Consider the following 23,147-nt stretch of genomic DNA (forward strand, 5'->3'; position numbering starts at 1 on the left):
CAAGTGAGGAGCTAGAGGTGCCAACAGAAGATGGCAATAGGAGTGGAGACAAGACAATGCCTGCATTAGCCCAAGCAACAGAAAAGTGTCGGAGGGCATTTCTCCACATCCAATAGACTGCTGTTGGCCAGGGACTCCCTTCAACCCTTACCTCAGGGTGGGCTTGGGTGTGCTGTGCACACTCTCATTGTCTTCAATCTCTGGGCCGCTGTCACTGTTGTTGCACTCTTCCAGGCTGTCATAGAGCAAGCCCAGGTCTTCCTCCACCTCCCGGGTCTGGTCTACAGGGTCAGAGTCCAGGACCTGCAGGACCAAACCCAGAGGACAGTGAAGAGATACAGAGTTACCTGCATCCCAGAACAGGCACATAGAAACTGCCTGACAGTCACAAGGCACACCATGGCACCGTTGTCACCTGAGAGAGCCAAATCCAGGCTGTGGACAAATCCAGTGACATTGCCATTAGGCCAAAGGAGGGTGCCACGAGCATGACATCCAAAGGAGTCTCAGACATCCATCATACTTACTGACAGTTAAGACACTTGGGAGGACCTTCACTGACTGTGCTGCACACTTAGTGCAGACTCTCAGCCAAGGCAAGCTACCCCCAGGCTGATGTTAGCCTGCTCTCAGTCATGGTCAGTATTGCCCCAACAATGCCAGTTCCTGGTGCAGAGTCAGTGTGTGACCGAAGCCTTCTTCCCTGGGCACCTCTCCCCAACAGAAAGGTGCTTTTTGATTTTAGCACAATGCTCAGAGCTACGTTCTTGAGGCAGAAGGCTTTGGAAAAGCCAAGGCCCAGTCTATGCCATGTCTCACACCACCTTTGGCACACCCCTGAGCAGCTACAGCTCATGCCTTGTGCTCCCAGTGAGTGGGAACCAGTACTCTGACATCTATACATCTGCCAGAGACATTCCCAGGTGAGGCAGCCTTCTTGCTTCTTACCTCTTCTGTCACTTTAAACCTCTTCAGCAAAGCCACAAATTTCTGCTTGAAGTTTGGTTGCTAAAACAAAAGAAGATCAGAAAGATCAGCAAAACTACTAAACCACGTCCCAAGATGACTAACATACAGGCCACAGTTACTGTCTCTAACATGCTGTCAGCTCCTTTCTAGCTCCATAGGTCCAAGGTCAGCTATGATCTCTCTCACTCTTTAAATTTGCTGTAGGATTTGGACTAATTCTGTACTCCACAAGAAGCCACTGTCTGGGCATGAGGGGGGATGAAAGGCTTCATACTTTTTCTGCTACAGGCTGGAATAGCACTCCATTTAGTCTCCTTTCTCCCCAGATCATCTGTTTGAGGAATACTGCCTTCGAGCAAGAAAAGATGAGGAATAAACTCAGGAAGAAGGTGGCCAGACACCTACAGGGCTGAAGTCAACAGGGATGAGAAGAAGCTTGGAGAGCAAGGGGTTGGCAGAGCAGCTCCTCCCTTCTGCAGATAGGCAGAGGAGCTGCTAATCGTTCACCTTTCTTTGTGCCTACCTCCCCTTCCTCAGGAAAGGAAAGAGACCATGTCACAGCAGCAAGTTAAAACTGTGTTGCATACAGATCATCACTGATACGAAGTCAGGCTAAACACAGTACAGACCATGAATCGAGGTACAGCCCTGAGCAACAAGCTAGCTAGCTCATTAATGGCAAGAGGTTCGTTCCTTCTTCTCAGAGCCAAGGGGGCTCTCCCCTGCTTTGCACCAAGGCCATCATTCCCCCTCCCCAATGCCCCTCACTGCCTTCAGGGAGGGGACAAAGTGAATCCCTTCCATCCCTTTGATCACGTTGTAAATGCTGATGTTACTCTGGTCATTGATGTGGTTCGGATCATTTTCCTCCTAGCCTTCTTGGTTTTCCTCAAGTCATCCTCTTCATCAAACAGATCCTGCAGGTAAAAAAGTCACAGCACATCAGAGCAACTGAGTTCAGGGAGCAGCACCTCCTAGTTCTCCTGCCCCACACTTGCCCTCCATTTTGAAAAGCTTTGGTCCACTCTGCTCCCAGAGTCTTGCTTCTTATTTCCGCTACCTCTCTCCATGGAGCTCCTTCTCCCTCCTTAGCACTGTACCCCAACAGACCTTCTTTCCCAGCACCTGTGCCACCAGGCCCCTCCAGAGATAAATGTACCAGCAAGAATAAGAGGAGAGACAGCAACTTTCTGCAACGTTCCTTGTTGCAAGCTAAAACTCTGCTCTCTGCACTCATCAGCCTTCCCCATGAACCATGTCTTGTTCTCCTGCTCTCCCCTCTCCAGAGTTAGTTCAGAGGGTACAGCACACAGAGTCACAAAAAAAACATTTTTTCCAGGGATCAGCCTTAACAAAAGGCACAACTCCCTGGGACATGGGACCCTGATGTGTTAACTCAGCACATTGGGATGGGTAATCTGGAGAACCCTTGTGAGAGAGTGAAATGTTAATCATTAAGGATTCAAACAATCAGTCATTTGCAAAAGCAGCAGAGTGTTTTGCCAGGCCAGGTTTGCACCTGAAGGGGAGGAAGAGAGTTCCTGGATGTGTGGTGGAGAAACTTCTGATCTGCATAAGAACAGCTCAGGAGCAGAGGGGGTGGAGCATCTGTCACCACAGGATGACCATGACAAATCAAGCTCTGCTAAGCAACTGGATTTTGAGCCAGATAAGGGAAGAGGACACTAAAAAGCAGATCCTGCTAGGTGGGATAATGCCAATGTCCCCCCTTACACAACCAGCTCAGCTGTAAAACCCTACTCCACCCCCCCAAACCCCAGGATGGTATCAGGACATTCACAGGTAGGCCTGAAGGTATTGATCCTTCTGATGAGGCATAACTGGCTCAACTACACTGATGTGAGAGGCAGCTGTCACGTCTTAGAAGGTATCATAAACCCTCAAAGTCCCCCAAAGCCCACCAGACTCATTCCTGAGGCCTTCCACCAAAAGACTGATCCACAGTGTTTCAACAGATCCACAGTGTTGCAACAGAGTGTAAAACTGTGTCACTCCCACCTCCCGCCCGGGGAGGTATCTGGGTGTTCACACCTAAACCTAAGCATATATTAACCCATTGAACTCTATGTTTTGGGGGCTTCCCCCACCTCTGACAGATCAAGACTGTGACCATCACTTTGACCAAGCAACAATCAAGTCTCATTGCTGGATCCACAGGTGCTGATATCTTTCCTCTCCACTATCTACCCTTATCCTTCCTTCTTTCCTTTCTTTCTTTTCCCTACATATTTTCTTAAGTGATATCTTTATACTTTTATATTGTTATATTACTATAGATAATAATAACCAAAATGGCTACATTCCTCCTTTCCATTGCAACCAAAGTGTTCTGAAATAAACCTGCCATATATATATATATAAACACCAGTCATTCATTGTCACTTCACTCTAATCTGCCCCAAGGGATCTATTAACAAGAGCCTCAGTTACACCTGCCTTCAGGGGTGGGTCATAACAACCCTGAAAAGGGTTTGTCCTCATGCTTGATCAGCATGCTACCACAAGTCTTTCTTTGGCCCCAAATACAGGCAACCACAACAAGAGGACAGCAAACACAGTGACATAGATCATCACAGGGTTGGGATGAGTCAGCAATCTCTGACCATTTTCAGACCTAGACAGTACTTCTTCCTAAAATCTCTGTTCTCTCTCAGAGAGTGAGCAGTCTCTGGTCTGTTAGCACAGGGAGATAGGAGAAAATCATGGTGCCAGACTGAGGAGGGCTCAGCAGTGGTTTTCTGCTGCAGACCCGACACCTCTAAAGACAGATGGTTGAGACCTATGGCTCTCCAAAGTCCCTTGCCTCACCATGGACTTGACAGCAGCCCACAATTCTTTCTGCTGTCAGGTATTATGGCTCTCTGCCCTCTGAAACCATGCCAAATGTTTCATGAGGGAGATGAGAGGGCTCAGGGTGATCAAGATCTTCAACCCCCTAACTCTTGGCCCCAGAAACAGGAGCAGGACATAAGCCATTTTGCCAGGCCTCCCTTACCTGACCCTGCACAGCATCATCGCTGGCTTCCTGCTCTGAGGAGAAGCTGTCATCCTCTTCTTCAGAGTAGTTATCAATGTCCGGGGAGCGATCTGAAAGCAGACAGTGCAAATGCCCAGCTAAGCATGATGCCTGTCGTGGCTCCAGCGAAATGACTGGTACTGCTGGCAGGCACTGGGGTACACACTGTTACCCATGTCCTGTCCCAAACGCTCGCCTTCAGGTCTGAGTGCTAACACACCTGAAGCTTTGATTTTAGGACCTGAGGGGACGCTCCCATCCTCGTGGTCAATGGGCTGACTAGACAAAGAGTAGATGCTGATTTCAGCCACTCGGATGTTCACATCTTTCATGTTGCTGTGGAGGCCCAGAAGTTGCCCACCATCCGTCGGGTGCTGCATCACCTAGACAGACAGACAAGGTCCCTGACAGGATGACACAGCTGGCAGCCCATCTCCTCTATATTATAACCCACCAACAAGCCAGAGCACTCCCAGCAATGAGGCTCTGTCCACCAGCCCAGCTCTGTGCCCAGTGCTGGCACAGGGAAGGCCATGTGAGGCTCCCCTCTGTTCCCAGCTCCCTGTACCTCGGCCATGTTAATGATGCCCACTGCAAGAGTCTTGTAGCCCAGGATTGTGCGGTTCTTGTACCTCTTCCTCCGCTGCAGCATGATCTGTAGTTTGTTGCCATCTCTCTTGAGGAAATGTGGGTACTGGGGAAGGAATGGCAGCATGAGGGCAGGGCTCAGCATGACACACAGGTAGGAAACTCTTCCTCAGTGCTGATGTACAGCAGGATATGACCTGCCAAGTTTTGAGGTGCTCCTCAAAGGCCACCTGCACTTATCCATCATCCTCCATATCCCGATGCCCACCAAAACAACCCCTGGAGCAACGGAGCACTTGGCCTGTAGCAGGAATCTGTGCTGCTATGGTCTGAGCATGGGCAATCACAGGAGGCCCCTCCCCAGAGACTATGCCTTTCACTGTTAGCCCCAGTGTTGTGGTTGCTGAAAAGTGCCAGGTAAGAAAGCCCAAGGGACTAGGCAACACCAAGTACCTGCAGTGAGAAGGTCAGCTCCAGCTCAGTCTCCATCAGGCCTCCAGGTGGGAGGACGTATTCATTTGATCTCAGGACTCGCTTTGAACCCTACAACAAGATTGGCAGACACACACTGTAAGCTAAGCTCAACCACAGACTCCACTGCACGACACACACAAGTCAATGGTGTTCACAGTCCATAAGGAAAGAAGACAGTGCCATGACTCTGTTCTGTTCCACCTCACAGAGCCACCTTACACACACCTATCAATGCTTTGCAAAAGCCTGCAGTTTCTCCTGAGCTGCCAGAGGTCCCTTCTACTTGCCTGCCTGCCAGGGAGCACTTGCTCTTCACAAGTCTGTTTTGCTTAATCTGGCTCTTTGCATGGGGAGTGCAAGTCCAATATTGTGCAGGGGACAATACTTGAGCCAGAGGGAGCCATGCAGAGGGAAGGAAAGGGTCCCAATACACTGCCTGGCCAGGAAAGGGAGACATCTCTGCCCTGCAGTAGACAGACCCTGTGCAGACAGATCCCTGTCTAAGAACAGCTGGCAGAATGGCTCTTCTGGGACCAAGTCAGGATGTCCCAGGAGAACAGGGGTCCCTCTGCTTGCTCATCTTGTGTCTCAGAAAACTCCTCCTAGTCTTTTCCTCAGGCAACAGTCCTTATGTCTCCACATATAGATATGTTTTTTTCCCCAGAAGGACAGTAAGAGAAGCACTCTAATTATGTACCCACTCCAACTCTTTCTTTTACTTCTGTCCTATCTTTACTATCTCTATGTCTTGGCTTCTGACAGAGAAACTGAATGACTTGTGGGATGAAAAATGCTGTCTTCATGCAACAGGCTCTCTTGGCTGCAGGGTGGCACAACTTGCAGACCCTCCCAAAAGTTGTCTGCAATGCTGTTCCCAGAGTCTGTGCCAGGACCAAGGCTTTCCTATGAAAGGTCTTCCTAAAACTGAAGAGAGGAGGTGGAGCACATCCCCTTCACCATCTGTGAGCATTCCTGGCCAAGAACACACTGACTCTTCCTTCCTGAACCCTTCTTTGATAACAGATGACAGGTAGTCACAACGAGAGTGACCATTTGCTGTTTGATGCAGAGAGATTATCCACCAAAGATTCATTCTTTCATCAAAACACAAATACTACTGCAATTACTCTTGAAGATGCTATTTTGGGGGAACAAGTTATGGCAAAGAAAAGGTGAGGATAGCCTGGGTGGTGTGTCCAGCGAGTGAAGGTTTAATAAACGATGCTGTCCTGTGCCTTACTGTCATTTACCACTACGTCCAGCCTCAATCCTAGGTGAATCCAGTCCCTCAGTGAAATGCCAGTGCCACATCTACGTGGCGTTGCAAGGACTGGGACAAAGGCTGCTTCACTATCACAATGCAAGCACAAGAACACAGAAATACTGAGGATTCTCCATCTCTTGAGAAATTCAAACCTCTACTGGACATAGCACTGGGCACCTGATGTAGCACAGCTGTTCTGCAATTTGAGTAATGTCAGGCAAGACCAACTTCTCAGCACAACAGTTGAGTATCCCTATGAGTACTACAGGAAAACTTAATATCAGACTGTTATAGTGAAAAATCACAGATAACAGAGTGCCAAGGAAGTGAAAAACAATACAGAGAGGTCATGGCCACAGATCTTCACCACCTAAAAACTGAAAACATACAGGAGCTTTCACTACTATACACAAGCACATGATGCCCAAGTGTGGTCTGCAAGGTACAATTCCCAATTTCAGGTATAAATCTGTCCTGATTGGTCTGGTTTATAACACGGTTGAAACTAGAAGAGCACGCCATACCTGGAAAAGGAGAGAGAACTAACATAATATTGGAGATCTGGCCTTAGGCATACAGCAAAGCACTAACCAGAATTCAAGCTAAAGGTGCGTTTTGGGAGGGAAAAGACCATTAATATCATCAGCATATTTGGGGTGTAGCTGAAATTACTTGGGTAGGAGTGAAAAACAAGTGGTTGCAAAGAGAATACAAACAAAGCATAAACAGAAAACTCTGCATAGCAAGAAACAGCAAAAAATCCAAGTTCCTGCAGGAAGCAGGGCTGGAGCAGCAGGCAGGCCTGTCAGAGGCAAATGAACTTCTTAGCCTGGCCTATTTTGTAGCACACACTCTGGTCTGCTGTGTAGTGACTGCCAATATCATCCCTCTACAGCAGTACCAAGGTTTGAATCTGAGTCACCAGCTGTATCCTGCAAGCAGCTGCAGGACGATCTGCATCCGCAGCACCTGTCACAGGAGCTGAAAGTGCTGGGAGTGCTGGGGTTTGCTTTCTTCTTTCTTTGATTTTTTTCTCTATTCATGGCTCAATATAGGGTATTTCTGAACTATAGTCTCTCTGTCGAGAGGGAACACCCTGTTTCCCTTCATGACATAATCAGTTATGATACCAAGACAGGTATCTGCACCTTTATGGAGCTGAGCCAGGCACATCCAAATCTCTTAAGGCCATGCTGAACACCACACAGAAGGAAATGCCCTATGACATCTCCAGTCTGTTAAAACAAATAACAAGGGATAAAGTTTTAAAGACCACTCAAATGATACAAGAGTAAATCCCCTTTTTCACGTAGTTCAGTTCTCACTCAAGGCCACTGAACATTATATATTGAAATAACCTGTGGGAAATGAGTAAGTCCTGTAGACGTAGAAAGCTCCCTTAGTCCTTTGACAGTGGTGTTTTCAGAAGAAGGAGCAGGTAACACATGGCACAGCTGGAAGCTATCTTTTAAGACCAGAAGGGCATGATCGCTGTGAGATCAGGTATTCCAGACAGGCTTACACTGTCCTTTGAGTAACATACGTTTTTTGAGCAGACTGCCTCCAGCACTGGGGCTGTTTTCTTGGTGCCAGCACCATTCAGGCACAGTCAGAGTTTTGTTTCCATGCAATCTGCCCTTCAGAGCAGCAACTTCCCAACATGCAACTTTCTGAACCCAACAGAGCTGCTACTGAAATAAGAGAAAATATAGCTCTCCTTTCCTCTAGTCCCCAGCTGCCCCCTTGGGAATTTGCAGGTCCTCCATACATGCATCAGCTGTTTCCATCCAAAAGATGGAAGCAGGAGCGTTCACTGGGCAGCCTTCAAACAGCTTCTTACTAGTGTGACTCATCTGTTACCTAGGAGAAGAGCAGAAGGAATGGATCCATCTGAGGCCACATTGTAGGCAGGCTATGCTGAGGCTGCCTACAGCCTCCATCTGCCTTCCAGCAGTCCCAAACCCTGCCAAGGTGGCTGGTCAGGCAGGTGAAAGCAGTCTAAGGAGGCACAGAGATCCACCCCACTCCCACAATCAACATTAAGCCATAGAGTAACACGGGCAAAAGCATTCTCCTTCAGTTTTCTTCAGCTTTGCAGGGAGTCTACATCATGCAGTCATAGCTATGTGGCCCTGCAGAGAGGAGGTGACCATGTTTAAATCAAGTCCCTGAATTCAGCCTCCATTCCATGGCCTCCATTCCTGCAGTGAAGAGTCCCTGTGGCTTCAAATTGCTGAAGCCTATTAATTTCTTTTGCCATTAGGGTGCAAGACTGGCCTGTGGCAGGGATGGGGGTGATCTCTTTGAAAGAGCTGGAGTTCCACTGCACAGCCTCTTCCACAGTCTCACATTTGCAGTGCATGAGAGGGGGCATTCCTGAGGACCTACACACTCAGCACATATCAGTCCAGGCATAAGGGATGCTGCACAGGAACTCAAAGATACCCAGTCCCACAAAACACACACAGCTTGGGCCAACAGCGCAGGAGAGAAGTGAGACCAACCTAGCCTTCCCAGTCAGGAGGGACCCACAGCTCCCAGCTGGCTCCCAGCCCCCCAGTCCTGTGCTGCTGCCACCTGTGGCCCAGCCTTGATTGCTTCTGCATTTCCAGGGGCCAGGCACTCTCTGCTGCCCAGGTTGTTTCCTTGCCTGCACCAAACGGGCACAGGTCTTAGAGGTCCCAGTGCTTTCAGCTCTCCTGAATGATATCAAACACACAGTGATGGAAAGATCAGCAAAGTGGGACACTGACCAATAATGCATAAACCTCAGTATCCTCCTGCTGTCCTCACTCCAGGCCCCAGCTTTCACGTATTTTGCTTTCTGTTTCTTCTGTGCAAGTGAATCAGGTCTGCCATGAAGACAAACTCCAGCTCCCAGAGCTCCACTAATGCTGCAGCTTCCAGCATTAATCCAGGATTTAGATCCTAATGTGTGCAGCACAAAGAGCTCTGTGGGAGCACAAAGCTGCTGAGCTTCTGCCTCGCAGTGCTTTCAATGGGATCAGCAGCTTTCCTGCCAGCTGACAAGAACGAAGGAAGGACACCAGCACCCTAGTTGGGTAAGAGGGGCTGTGGTGAGAACATACACCCAAGACGCATCTTGCTTCCATGCTGTCTCCTTTGGCAGGTGTAAAGGATGTAACTGCACCCATAGGAATCCATCTCTTCACCACCAGCTGCAGAGAGGGTGGGGGGATTGCACATACCAGGATAGTGGCAAATTCCCAGTCCTCTCTCCCCTCCACTCTGCCTGGTTCAGAGTAGAGGCACCAGGCCTAGCACGGATACACAGAGAAAGGGAGAGGACAGCAGAGGGAACTGTGAGATCATGCAGGGTACAAATGTCAGCAGAAGTTATGCACAGAGATGATGCTGATCCCTTGCACCCTTCCCACCCTTCACTCCCCAGGGAGTGATCTGGATGGAGGGCACTGCCAGAAACCACCCAGTACTGATCCTTTCTAGAGGGTTGGGAACAGTGGGAAGCCAAAGTCTGAACAGCAGCTTGAGAGGAGGGCCTTGGCTGAGGTGGGCAGGAAGGCATGACACATTCTGTCCCAGTGCCTAACCAAATTCATCCCTGATATAAACCAGCACCATGCAGTTTGCTGCTGTCCCACTGGCCTGAGAGCCAAAATCTCCCCAGGGGTGCTAACCGAGACAGAAGGGGTTGATTGGCACAAGGCAAGGGACATGCAGACCAGCACTTCACAGAGAGCAAAAGGACAGGCTTGGCCTGCTGCCATCAGGCAGCAACATGGAGAGGAGCCTACCTGAATCTTCACAGCAATAAGCACAGAGCTCAGCTCTTTGTCCAGCTCTTTCAGCACCGTGAGTTTCTTCAGGCGCAGACTGCAGAGCCTGTAAGATAGAGAGAATGGGACACATTCAGGCACCACCATCCCTGGGGCCCTGCCACATGGTACCCGGTGCTCGGAAGGCAGCCTGGATGCTTGGCCCACTTGCAGGCACAAGCTTGGCCGAGGAACACTGGCATTCAGGCACCCCTGAGACAGACCATTGGGGAAAAAAGGAAAGAAGAGAAATTAACAGAGCTAAAGCAGGCTTAAGGGATTAGTGGGAGACAGGAAGTCCAACAGCAGGCCATATGGTAAAGAGATCCCTTCCCAAGCAGGGCTGTTGCCAGCTCTGCTTAAATCTACCTTGGCCACAATGTTGTTTATTTATAAACCAAAGCACTTAAATCCACTCTTATCCTGGACTTAGTTAAGGCAAATGTTCCCATGCTCTTCTCTTGCACGATACCACACAAAGCTGACTCGGGAAGCAGCCTCACAGGAAGCTTCATACAGCAGCCACCCTGACAACCACAAAAACCTGGGGACTCAGCATGGTAAGTGGCACTTGCAAGAAAAAGCTAGGAAGAAGCCTGAGGCTAAGTGAGAAGAGCAACTTTTGCTGCTCAAAGGATTAGTCAGTGCCTGTGAGATAGCCAGCCACCCCGATCTCCTGCCTAGGAGCCTGCAGCAGAACTCCCACAGAAAGTACCTACAAGGAACTCTGTGTCAGGGAGCACAGGCCAAACCCATCTTTACCAGTAACACCAGCACGCTGATGTTTTGCCAGCCAGCCCCTGTGCTCCACGCTCCACAGCTGCAGACACTGGTACCCAGGACTTTTGTGGATATCAGTATGCTGGACCTGAGATTTAGGCCACCCTTCCTGGAGAACAGATTTGGCTACTACCAAATACATTTCTGTCTGACACATTGTGCTCCCTGAAGGACCAAATCTATTCTCTCCTGCTTTTTTTATTTTTAAAGGAAAAAACCCTGCTCTTGCTCTGCTAATGTACAGGAACAGTGTAGAACAGCCCAGAGGTGGAATGACAGTGGAAAGGGAAGGACAAACAGCCAAACTGCAGGACAGGTTTAGGACTTAGCAAGCACTCATTTCCTACCATGTCCCTGCCCTCTCTTCTAAAATAATTTTAGCTTGTGCAGAAGATTTTCTGGACTGTGACTGCAACCCTGCTGCTCTGTCCTTCACATTTGGGTAGCAGGGCATGGTGGAGACCAGAACTCAGGAAGCTGGGAGTGCAGACAAGCTCTTGTACACTTGTTTGCCCAATAGTCTGCATTCCTTCAGCCAAAACCCAGGGCTACAGACCCCTAAAAGCCCTTGTACCCTGTGCACCCCAGCACTACAATAAGTGATCCCATCTCTGTCCACCCTTCCCCTCTGAGCTTCTGCTTGTAGGAAGGGAGAAACCTTATCATCTGGGGCAGGTTTCTTTCTCCCCAGAAATACTTCGTCAAAGTTAGGAGTGAGCTGAAGGGAGCAAGGCCAAAGACAAAGAGGATGCCTCTTGGGCAGGGAGGGGGGACTAAATGCTCACCAAAAAGATGGAGTACAGCAACTACACCAGATGTACTAAGGGAAAGCTTGCAAAGAGGCTAAGCTTAGCTAACACCATCACTAACCAGTGCTGGCTTTGACTGTCCTTAGTCCCTAGACAAGCCACAAAGAGAAATGAGGCTTGAACATGTAAGACAAGAACAGGACATCTACTCAAATTTTCCTTACAGCACTGATCTAGTTACCTGCATGGAAAAGTTATCCCCAAAAGATTAAAACTTCCATACGGATATCCAATCTTAATTTGAGGATATCTACCTGGCAGTTGTTCTCACTGTAAAAACACACTCCTCATCCAAATTAATCAATTCATTAGCTCTTCATGCTCTTCTCTGAGGCACTCAGGGAGTTCTGTCAGTACCTGGTATTTTTTCTCAGGGAAGAATAAGTGCACATCGATCAGCCTTACCCACTTGGGCAGCTCTTTCACCTCTGATAAGGCAGTCGACAGCTTCTTTCTTCTCTCTCTCTGAAAGCTTCTATCCCTCTCCAGCTTTTAAGATCTCTTTCACACAGTGTGAGACACTGTACTCTGCACCTTGTCCTTCTCATACCCCATGTAGGAAGGTGGTTACCCCCTCCCACCCTCTGCTTTTCCTCCCCTGCAGCACTCAGAGATCCAACTAGCTCAGGTATAGCTTGCAGCCTGCAACTCAAACCCTTCTCAAAACAGTGCTTTCTAAAATACCATTACCTTTCCGATAGGGATTAACATGCATGTTCTGGAGTCTAAATGTACTTATTTGCAGCACAAGAGCACATAATTTTTAAAAGGGTGCTCCTTTAGCAACTTGGCTGTCCCTGATGATCCTCTTTTGATCTGTTACTTAACCAACCCCTGCATCACCCAGATTTGTGTCACTGCTGGGTGTTCAGTGCCGGTACTGGGCAGCAGTGGGTCTCACACTAATCCCTGCAGATCTCTACAGGACAGGATCGATCCACAGTGATCAGAATGGTATGCTGCTCTGAACACTTCAGCCAAATCCCAGGGCAACCGCCCCATGGTTTTGCCCAGAACTGATCAGTGTGTTATATCCCCAAGTGACTAACTTTTTGGTAGATAAATTACAAATCTGGATTTACTTGTTCCTATAATTAAAGACAATAACTAGCAAATGTTCTTGACCTGTGGAACTACTGCAAGGACTTCCTCTATATCCAGTTGTGGTAAACATGACTAACATTCTGACAGCAACAGTGACTGGCAGCAACAAGGAAAATGAGCTCCAACAGGACAGTCTGACAGCCTCCTGGACCTCCAGTACTCCTACACTCCACTACTGGTTGTTTACTAGTGAGGAGTATTTTCCCTGGTATTATCTTTAAAAATGCTGCCTTCTTTTCATCACTAACTTGGATGGTCAGTCAGACAAAAATCCTCTTTCCTGATCATGGCTTTTAAAACATGCAACCAAAGAAAGCACCTCCTACTTTTCACTTGTTCCACTCTACCTCTTTATTCGACCCCGTACCCAGCAGGAGCACACATCCCTCCACCACTACTGCCTGAGGAGGTAACAAGCAGGAGTATGTCTGCACATTCACACACCCAGCACTGCCACCACCCTCAGCTAAGATGATGGTAACAAAAGGAACACATGCACATATAAACACACACGCATCCCAACAGCCTGGCTAAAGAGCATGTGTGTGTGTGCACCAACACACACACAGACAGGCACACAGTGCCTGGATGCACCTCAGCTAAGCAAGCACTGACTTTCAAGTTGGGATTCTGAACTGCAAGCAATTACATCAAAATAAGAACATGGGGAGCGAGAAGGGAAAAAAAAAGAGAAAGGGGCAAACGAGGAACTCAATGAGTTAACAACTCATTAAAACCACAAAGATGACATTTCCTGGGGTATGTTTTCAGACACTTAGGTCATACTTTGAAAACGGTCCCAAAAACATCACTCAGCACATTTCTTTTGCTTTTCTTTCGCTTTTCTTTCCTGCTCCAGGTTGCAGCGTCCCAGCTGTTTCCTTCCTCTCTAGTTAAATGACAAATTTGGAGCTTTTGCTCTGAAGTCTGATTGAAACACTCATAACACTTTCACCAAGCTGGTCTGTGAGTTCATCTTGAAAAGCAAAGCTCCTGTAACACATACATTTTGTGAAGTTCAGTGCCAGGAGTAAAGCACTGCCTCCAGCGGTTTTTTGCAAATGCCAAGAGGCGACTGCTGCTCTCAGTGGACACACACACACAGTGGCTAGTTTTTTTAAGGAAACCTTCCTGTCTGAGTGGTCCATTTAGGACTACTCTGGGAGTCACACTCCCACCACCCCAGACTTTCATTGCTGGGACCAAAGCCCCTTCGCAAGGGGCAGCTCCATTGGACCAGTGGGTGCCCCAACTGGATCCCACCACACACTACACTCATTTAATCACAGGGCAGTAAAACAATAACAGCTTGAGCTAATGCCTCCAGGGTGAATGTAGGAATCTTTGGGCTTTTTTACTCTGTTTTTAGCCTGTTACTTACATGCTCTTCACGCCCCTTACATGTGCCTCTTGATCCAATGGTGATATTTGATCTGGGGTCTTCTGCTTCTTTATTTGGGTTCTCCAGAGTCTCTGGGTGAACCAGCCACACAGTGCCACAGATGGCAGTGTCCTTTGTAAGGCAACAGGTCAGTGCCAGTTCATGGCTCCTTTCATGGGACTCCAAGACATCCCTGCCATCCAGGGCACAAACCTGCAGCTCACACTGCAGCTGCACACCCAGCTACCTGCACTGGGTGTACTCTTCAACAGCTTTATTGTTGCATTTTCAAGGTTTAATATCAATGTTTCAGTGAATGCCATATATCCCTAAAGCCCCCGATGTCAGGGGAATATAAACCAGAGGCACGGTTCTTAAGGCTCATAGAAAGCAAAGGAAAACAGGATGAAAATACATCTATGCACAGTACAGGATGTGGTACATTTTTTCTGCTGGCATCCTGGGGCTGTTCAGTGCTTGGCTTACTGACCACTGGTGAGCAGCAGGTCATTCTCTGGAGAGGACTGTTTCACTGGACATTTGAACTGATTTTTTCAAGTGGGAGCAGCCAGGTTCCTTGGGTTTTCCTGTAGCTCCTTTGCCACCTACAAATGTTAGAACACAGCCACCTCTCCCAGCACTGGCCCTCTGCACTTCCTTGCAATGCTACAATCCTTATTGGATGCACAACCATGGACTAAGCCTTCAATAGAAGCAATTTAGTAGCTCTTCAATATTTTTCCTGACTTTGACAGCTCAGGTTTCCCTTTCAAGGTGATATTAAACTCTGAGACTGGGCTTCTGGAGAGATGCCAGATGTTCTGTAGGGCTCACAAGGTATGGGACGCTCCTGACAGTCCTGTACCCCTGCTGGAGCAGCACCTATTCCCAGTAAATGTTCCTGCTAGAGGACAGAACGCAGCTGGCCAGGACCAGACATCCTGGGCATGGGGACACCCTGCAGACTGGCTGGTCTTATGGAGCAGCTTGTAAAAGCAGTTTTACTCCCTCTGATCAGAGGGGTGTCCAGCCCTACAGCTCACCTCTGATAGTGGCCAAAGAGAAGGTGTCAAGGAAAGAGCACACCAACAGGGTGAGAGCAGTGAGATACCACCCAGAACGTGGCACAGCTTTCTGAAGTCAAGACACTCCCTGAGCCATAGTGGTATCTATGCATGAGACACCACTGATGCACGCAGAGGGGAGGAGAGACCTACTCCACTTACAGAAAGCAAGTCCCTGTTGCCAGCAAACAGGAGCAATGAACTGGGACAGCAGCAGGTTCATCAGGCTCTACAGCTCAAGCATCAGGACAGGTAGGTGGGCCAATTACAGACATACTGGGATGAAAGCCAACATCAGCCTGCTTTGAGAGCCTCCCCAAGGGAAAGAGAGACAGAACAGTCAGGGCTTGCTAGCACGCTCTTGCCACTCTGCCTTCTAGCAACTGCTGCAGCCTGGGAAGGGCAAGTAAAGCGAGCTGCGCTGAAGTGGTGTAACACAATAGGATGCAGAGTCCAAAAGCCATGATAGCACACTCTTGGGATCTCCAAGGAAAGAGCTAGGGCCAGAATCACCAAACACCTGCTGTGTATCAGGTCCTTTAGCCAAGTTATGCAAGGTGATGTGCAGCACAACAGCCCTAGTGCTGACCAGCAATCCTCTCCTTGCCATGAGAGAGGCATTTTGGCTCCCCTACATCCTGGCTGACAGCAGCTTGCTACCAATAGCACATGTCTGCCCTGTTGCTGGATCCAGAGCAGAGAGTTCTATTACTGCAAATTGCAGTAGGTTTGACTTATCCCAATTACCAACTGATCTTCCCAAAGGAAATCCTAAAGCATGAAAGACAGGAAGACAAAAACTCCCCATGTTGTTACATCCCTTCATTTCCTGTAAAGCATTCACAGCTTATGGTTCTGCCTGCCTCACGAAATCCAGGATGTTTTCCCATGTGACTATTCCTCTCCTTCATCATCCCATCTCCTTCCAAGTGCCTCTAGACAGACGAAACCCAAGCCAATGCTCAGGCATCCCAGAGGACCAGCTGACACTCTTCTTCCTTTTGTCTCTGAGGCTTGTAACAGCAAAGGAATGTAAAGCCTGTGCTGAGAAGGGGTTCCTTCTCCTCACAGCAGCAACTTGGCTGCACTACATGGGAGCAGGACAGGCAAAGGCATGCTGGGAAGGGCAAAGAATTACAGTATCAGTAGGGTACACATTAGGAAGAGCAAGATGTCATCCTCAGTCAGGAAAAATGGGAGGCCAAGGGAAGAAAACAATGTCCTGAAAGCAGATACATCCACCTTTCCTTGTCTTCATGGCTGGCTGTTGCAGCTGCCCAGTCTTCCTCACAGCTTTGTGTCCTGGTTAGCATGTGCCCCCTGGGATGGCCATTCAAGATAGACCAAAAAGAGGCCAGTGCAGGCCCTGACAGTGCAGCATATTAAATGGGACCTCAGCACCACTGTATTGAATTGGAGCACCTCTTTTTTTCATTTTCCTATCCTCACGGAAAAGAAAGTCCACACAATCAATGCTGTTATCATCTGACTGGGCAGTCCATTCTTAACTGCATTAAACATCACTGTGTATGCACATTTATCAGGCATGCCCTGCTGCAGTCGGCCCTTGGAAGAGTGCCTAACTCTTTATTCTCTGGGTAGATGATTCTGGTTTGGTCAGCAACTTGCCCCTGAGCTTGCTGCACCAGGCTGCTCTATTAAACACTCTGAAGTGTCTTTCCCACTGTAGGGACCACACACAGGTCTGCCCAGGGGCTCTGACTGCCACCCAGAGGCCTCCCAGGAACCGCCTGCTCTCCCATCACAAGCTCTTAGCACTGCTGTGTTCTCAGATATGTATTTCATAGTATTGCAATACCACTGAGACAGCACACAGCCACTCCCAACAGATGCACAGAGCGGGTCACACCCCAAAGAGATGCAACAGTCACCACAAGGCATAACAGACATTCCAGGCTGGGTCAGGTGTACCAATGAGATAAGGAGGTTCAGATAAAGGACAAGAACATCAGACTATGTGCCTGTTTCAGCCAGCAGCAGTAGCTACTAGTGATCACTAGCAACAGCTACCAGAGCTGCTTGCTGCCGGTGTGAAAGCAGCCAGGTGCAAGAGAAGAAAAGGCAGATAGGTACCGGATTCACTGATTTGTCTGGAAGACATAAGATTCACTCAGCATTACAGAAGAGATTTGTTGGATTTATTTAGGTGAATATAAAAATCTTTCTAAATACCTAATAAGATGTACAAAATCATCCTCTTCCTCAGGGTTTTCAAAACCGGTATCTGACATCTGTAGCCAAACTGTAGCCAAAACTGTTTCTGGACCAGCCACTGTTTCCTTCACAGGAAGGTTTTAACAGGTTATGTTTTTGAAACACCCTTTTTAAAGGAGATCAGCCAATATGCATTACTGAGTGTACACCAGCCCTACACACATGAGAAGAGGCAGAAAGACCAGCAGCAGTGCTTGTGCTCAGGGTGCAGAGCACTTCTCTTTCCAAGAAGCTACGTCTACTACAGGCTGCTTTTGTGCTGCCAAAATGTTACCATGCTGGCAGTGCACACCGAAGAAGATCTGAACTACTCATAACATTGCATTTCTAATTAAAGAATGGCTGCTTAGGACAAGACCTAACATCAAGATCCCTCTGCTTGTTTGCTGCCCATGGCATAGTGAGGAAGTGGGGGCTGTTGCAAGCAGGAGGGCAATGACGCAGAGACCACGGCATCCCAAACCAGGACAGAGCAGGCCTGGCTGCAATGAAAAAACAGCTCTCAAACAAATGCTTGGCTAAGGCCATACACGAGTATTCCCTGTTCTCCAGTAACCTCACTAAGCACAGACAGCAGTGACACTCTCAAAACAGCAAATTTCCCTGGGATTCCCTCTGGTCAGGCCTGCAGCCAACCGCTCCAGAGCACATGTGCTCTCCTTCTTGAGGCTGCTGAGCCATCCTCTGGTGTTTGGATGTGCCTCATCACATAGGCAAGTATATGACAACATCTCTGCAAGCAAATCACTTCTAAAAAAGACAAATGCTACTTTCTCAGACCACTTCAAATGCAATAGCGGAGGCAAGTCAAAGATAAGCCTGTATTATGAAATGCTCCCTTCCTGTTCTGTGGCAGATTTCTTCAAGCAAACTGTCCTGTGCACGCTCCATAGCTACAGACAGGTCCACAGTTTCAGACTCAGTAATACAGGCAGCCTCGAAAAGAAGCAGACCACTCTGGCCTATTAGCTGTGTGTGTTGTGGACTTGTGTCTGTGACACTACACAGCAGACAAAAAGACTGCTAAACTCAATATATAACCTAAATGCCACTCCTGACTTGAGGACTGCTTTCTCCCAATCTGCCCTGCTGTGGACTGAGAGATCCCACACGTTTTGCCAGCCTGGAGAGTAAACCACATACATCCTTCCCCTGATCTCAGGGGACATTCCTGCTAATGCAGCTAGTCCCACTGTAGGAGGAAAGAGCAGCTCCTACCATGATGCCAGGCCTACCTAGCACCACAAACTCCAAAACAGGATGAGTACTGCCTGTGTATGCAGCCAGTGCAGAACGGGGCAACATGAAACAGACCACTACAACCTGTCAGCGTTGGTAGGGCTATTCCTGCCTCTCCTTTCTAGCAAGTCTCTTCTCTCCAGACAAAATTCAATATAGAGCTCTGCTCAGCCAAGTTGTTTCCCAATAGGTTTATAACCTCTCTGATGCACAGGTCTCTTAATCTACTGATCCAGACCAGTGAGGCCACTATGTGAACCACACACAACAGACCCTTGTCTGAAAAGTGGGGAAGCCACAAAAGGACAGTTGTTAAAGCCATGGAAGAGCAATCATTCTGTATTCAGTGTCAAAAACAAGATCAGAGGGTGGAGTGGAAACCCTGAGATCTGCCTAGAAAGACACTGTTGGTCTGCTCCAACCTGTCACTGTCACAGACATGCCAGAGCTATCTCACATCCCACAGAGAGGAGCTGCAGCTTACCTGGCATTACAGAGCAGCTTTCTTTCTAGCACAGAAGTGGCTGCAAACACTCCAGTGAGCATTGTTTCTCCTCGTCAGTCAGCTTCAAAAATAACCCCTCCTGGCAGAGACATCCATCTTGTCACACCACTGCAATCCATAGCTTCTGGGCTGTTTCTACCCAACTGTGCATGCTTTTTTGAGGTAGAGATGCCACACAACCCATGCAGCTGGAGCGGAAGTGAGAAGGCTGTACATGTTGCTACGGCTCACACTAAATTCCCTAGCTCAGAGGTACCATGGTATTTACCAGAAAATCTCAGCAATAGAAGAGTGCTTTGTGTCCAGGTCCACTATGCCTGTAATATCAAGCTCTCTGAGAGCAGGCACGGAAAATCATGAACCAGCTACACTGCAAAAATAGAGGAGCTGTGTCCAGGGAGCAGCCTGAGCTCCAGTGGGCCAGAGCAGAGGCATTTTCTCCTTGGGGCCCTCTCCAGGTGAAGCCTGCAGGCAGCTGCCATTCTCAGTCATTCCTGCTCACTGGCACTCAACCAGCAGGCTGCCAGGCTGTCCAGCAGACTGTCCCTGCTCTCCAAGGTGCTGCAGCTTGGGCTCAGCGGTGTCAGACAGTTACTCGCAGGCCGGCAGGGCTCTGGGGATCCCAGAAAGCAGCGCACGGACTGAGCAGATGACACTCCATGCACTTGCAACTGCTCACTTCCAGCCACTGTCCCAGTGGAACAGGACATTCTTTCCAAGGATCACTGTGCCCACTCACCACCTCAGCAAGCTGCAAGCAGAGTCAGGAGCTATTGTGGTAGATGTTTCATCTAGCAAAAGGGTCCATAAATAACTTGGTGTGACTCCTCACCACAGCCTGTATTACAGCCACACTGGGCACAGGCAGGCATCCAAAAACACCCTGGCCAAGAAAATTTGAATTTGTAACATACATTAGAAGCTCAACATCCTAACAACCACTTTGTCTCTTTAAAGCACAGTTTTGTAGTGCTCACTGAAGCATCAGAGTGCCTATTGAAGAACTCAGGAAACAGAGGGACAGGTGGTTTATCATACAATCCCTTCCCACCCACCCATGGGAATCTGTGGCTGAAGGGAAAGGATTTCCTGCACAATAGGTGCGCACAAAACCACTTGGTGCAATGGAGGTGTTCTTTTATGCCCATTATAAGGGCATATGCTGGCCTATATGTTCAGATGCATCGCCCTTGTTTTCTCTCTAAGTACTCTGAATTTTTATACAGGAGGTCGTTAAGCATTTCTGAAATGAGTCGTCCCCAGCTCTTCTATATAGCCTTTTAGAAAAACATTTGCCAGTGCATATACCTTGGGACTGGCCCACAGGAAGCTCTGCACCAGCCAACTAAAGCAGAAGAGACAAAATGTGGCTTTTTTGGTTCACTGATCAAACTGTAAAAGAAGCCTATAAAAGAAATAAAAGCCAGTTCCAGCCCAGAATAATACTGAAAAGTTTTAAAAACAGCCATGAGGGGACAGCTTTGAATTTGACTCTATCTAACAGTGGTTAGTAAGGGCAGGAAATAAGACTGCAAGTGACTGAAATTCCAGCCAATTACAATTTTTAAGAGGACAAAAGTCAAGGGACAACAACATCAGAGGAGAAAACAACTAAAAGCCCAGGATCTGAACATACCAAAAGTGTACCACTTAAGGCAAAAACCTAGTACAGAAATATCTGGCAGTTCCTTAACAGAAACACTGCTTGCAGCTATAAATAGGCTGCCGGTTCAAAGGAGAATGCCCTCCTTGGGATAATCCTATACAGAGAAGAGGCAGAGGAAGCTGTTCTCCAGGGAAAGCCAGATACAAAACCACAGGATCTTTTGTTAGTGCAATTCCTTGGATGCAATTGCCCTACTCCTCCCTCATGTATAAAAGATCAATCAGAGATTCTACATATCGTCACCACTGCTCCTTATCGTAAGAGGCAGGATCAGCCCAGATGAGGTTGAGGTGAGGAGAGATACCAGCCCACAATACCTGGAGATCCAGCAACTATTCAGAATCCTGGAAGCTGTACAGACTATCTGACATGCTCAGAGCACCCAGCCTCACAATCACAAGCCAGTAGCACGGCCAGCAGTGGCAGAGCCAGGGATGTCCAGTCCAACAGCCTGCAAAGCCTGCACTAGTTTAGGTTTTTTAACATGCACTAAAATTGCATTGGCAAATTTAAATATAGTTTTACAAGAATAAACCTTACTTAAAATTAGAATGTAATTAGAGAAACATGTACAGGTCAGTCAAAATTGGACGCACTGCACTTACTCTTGCCCTCATCAAGAACATACACAACCTGCTGTCCTTCACACTGCAGCAGCCAAAGCACATGCCCCATACGGACAAGGCATGCCTTAACTGTGAGACAACTTGCTTCTCAGAAGTAATTCCAACACTGTCACAAGGCACAAGTTGATGTGATCACACCCTAGTCAAAAGTGAATACTCTGCATGACGAAACCATCCTCGTTCAGTGCTGGATTTTAGTGAGCTGCTTCTGAAGCTTGTTTTCATCTGCACCCAACAGTACCTAATTATCCCACATATCCCAAGTGATCCAACTCATGTTCAGTGTCAAAGGGGCTTTTAGGCAGCATCCAACCTGGTTTGTGTCATCAGAAGAGATAAAAGGACAGTATGGGAACAAACAAACAGCACAATCAAAGTGACCTATCTCAGTAAAATAAACCAAACTGGTTTTTCCCATCTTGGAAGCAGACCAGCGCTTACTGGAAGTAGCAAAACTGAATAAATTTCTTTCACACTTGAGGCAGCTATACAACTTGGCACCCAGTTGGCTACTAGCTATGCACATTCACAAAGAAGAGATAGGTTTAGACCTATCTAAATGCTGGTTGCCCTCAGCAATGTAAGGACAGGTTTACCTACTACAACAGAAGAGGCTGCTGTTGTTTAAAAGGTTTTTCCTCCATCAAGCCTTATGAACAGAGTTAGATGTACTTAGGTACAACCATTCTTAAAAGGAAAACATTTTTGTTCTATTGTACCATGGTCAAACAGTACAATGGGACAACAGGATACACTGTTGCCCTCCAAAACTTGTCAGTCCATACCCTACAAGTCCAGAAGGCTGTTAAAAAGCTCATCTCTAACGTAGCAAAGCCTCAGACACACAAGAACTACGATGCCACACTTGTCAATGTCTTCTGCAGGCTGCTTCAGGCAGTGGCACAGGCTAAGCCCCTCCTCGTCCATGTCCACACTTCACTTCCTGCTGTGGCAAGCTCATGCAAATACATCCTGCAAGTTGCTGCTTTGTATAGCGATGCACAAACACAGCCCATGCAAATGCAAGCATGCCCACAGCCAAGCTCTGCTCATTCCCTGCCTTTGCCAGACCATCAGCAATGTACGTCCAAAGGCCCTTTGCCAGGCACCACTCTTATCTCCAGTACAGTACATGCAGCCATGAGAGCAAGATGGATATGGGAGGGAAGGTCAACTCCCACTGCAGGCTGGCCTGGGATGTGCCATTGCTGAGAGAAGACAGATTAGGGTGCAGTGGAAAACGTTCTTCCCATCAGAGCACCCATCTGACAGGAGTCCTGCAGCAGCAATTACACATTTTTAAAGACCTGTCAGGTAAGAGGAAAGAGAACCACTAGGAGTAGGTTCAAAACACTCCTACTGGGAGAATTAACTGTGCAAACAAGAGTTACTCAAGCCTGCCAGGTTGACAGACCTTGGACAGCAATGCTGAGCTCCCATGACACCTGGTCTGAACCAGACTCGGTGTTTCTTTGGCTGACCAAATTTCCTTTCCACTAGTGGAAGATGAGCAAAAGCAATACTTACACATATACCACTCTGAGAAGTGTCTGAACCTATACAGCCCCCAGTTTCCTCCCTGGGAGGAAGTAACACTAACACAGAGACT

General features: G+C 48.1%; 1 protein-coding gene across 3 annotated transcripts in view; it reads right to left on the reverse strand.

Annotated features, from left to right (window-relative positions):
- Positions 1–23,147, reverse strand: part of LOC127473398 (phosphofurin acidic cluster sorting protein 1-like) — a 60,045-nt gene that overhangs the window by 9,784 nt on the left and 27,114 nt on the right. For all 3 annotated transcript variants that reach the window (XM_051792930.1, XM_051792932.1, XM_051792933.1), the window contains exons 2-9: positions 10,109–10,196; positions 5,048–5,137; positions 4,575–4,700; positions 4,227–4,389; positions 3,986–4,077; positions 1,806–1,886; positions 949–1,008; positions 152–303 (exon numbers count right to left, since the gene is read on the reverse strand). In XM_051792930.1, the coding sequence (XP_051648890.1) occupies positions 152–303; positions 949–1,008; positions 1,806–1,886; positions 3,986–4,077; positions 4,227–4,389; positions 4,575–4,700; positions 5,048–5,137; positions 10,109–10,196 (852 nt within the window). The remainder of the gene's footprint in view (positions 1–151; positions 304–948; positions 1,009–1,805; positions 1,887–3,985; positions 4,078–4,226; positions 4,390–4,574; positions 4,701–5,047; positions 5,138–10,108; positions 10,197–23,147) is intronic.

This window comes from Manacus candei, unplaced genomic scaffold, assembly GCF_025592945.1.
Source record: "Manacus candei isolate 608988 ecotype Guabito, Panama unplaced genomic scaffold, ASM2559294v1 h1tg000035l, whole genome shotgun sequence".
Lineage (NCBI taxonomy): Eukaryota > Metazoa > Chordata > Aves > Passeriformes > Pipridae > Manacus > Manacus candei.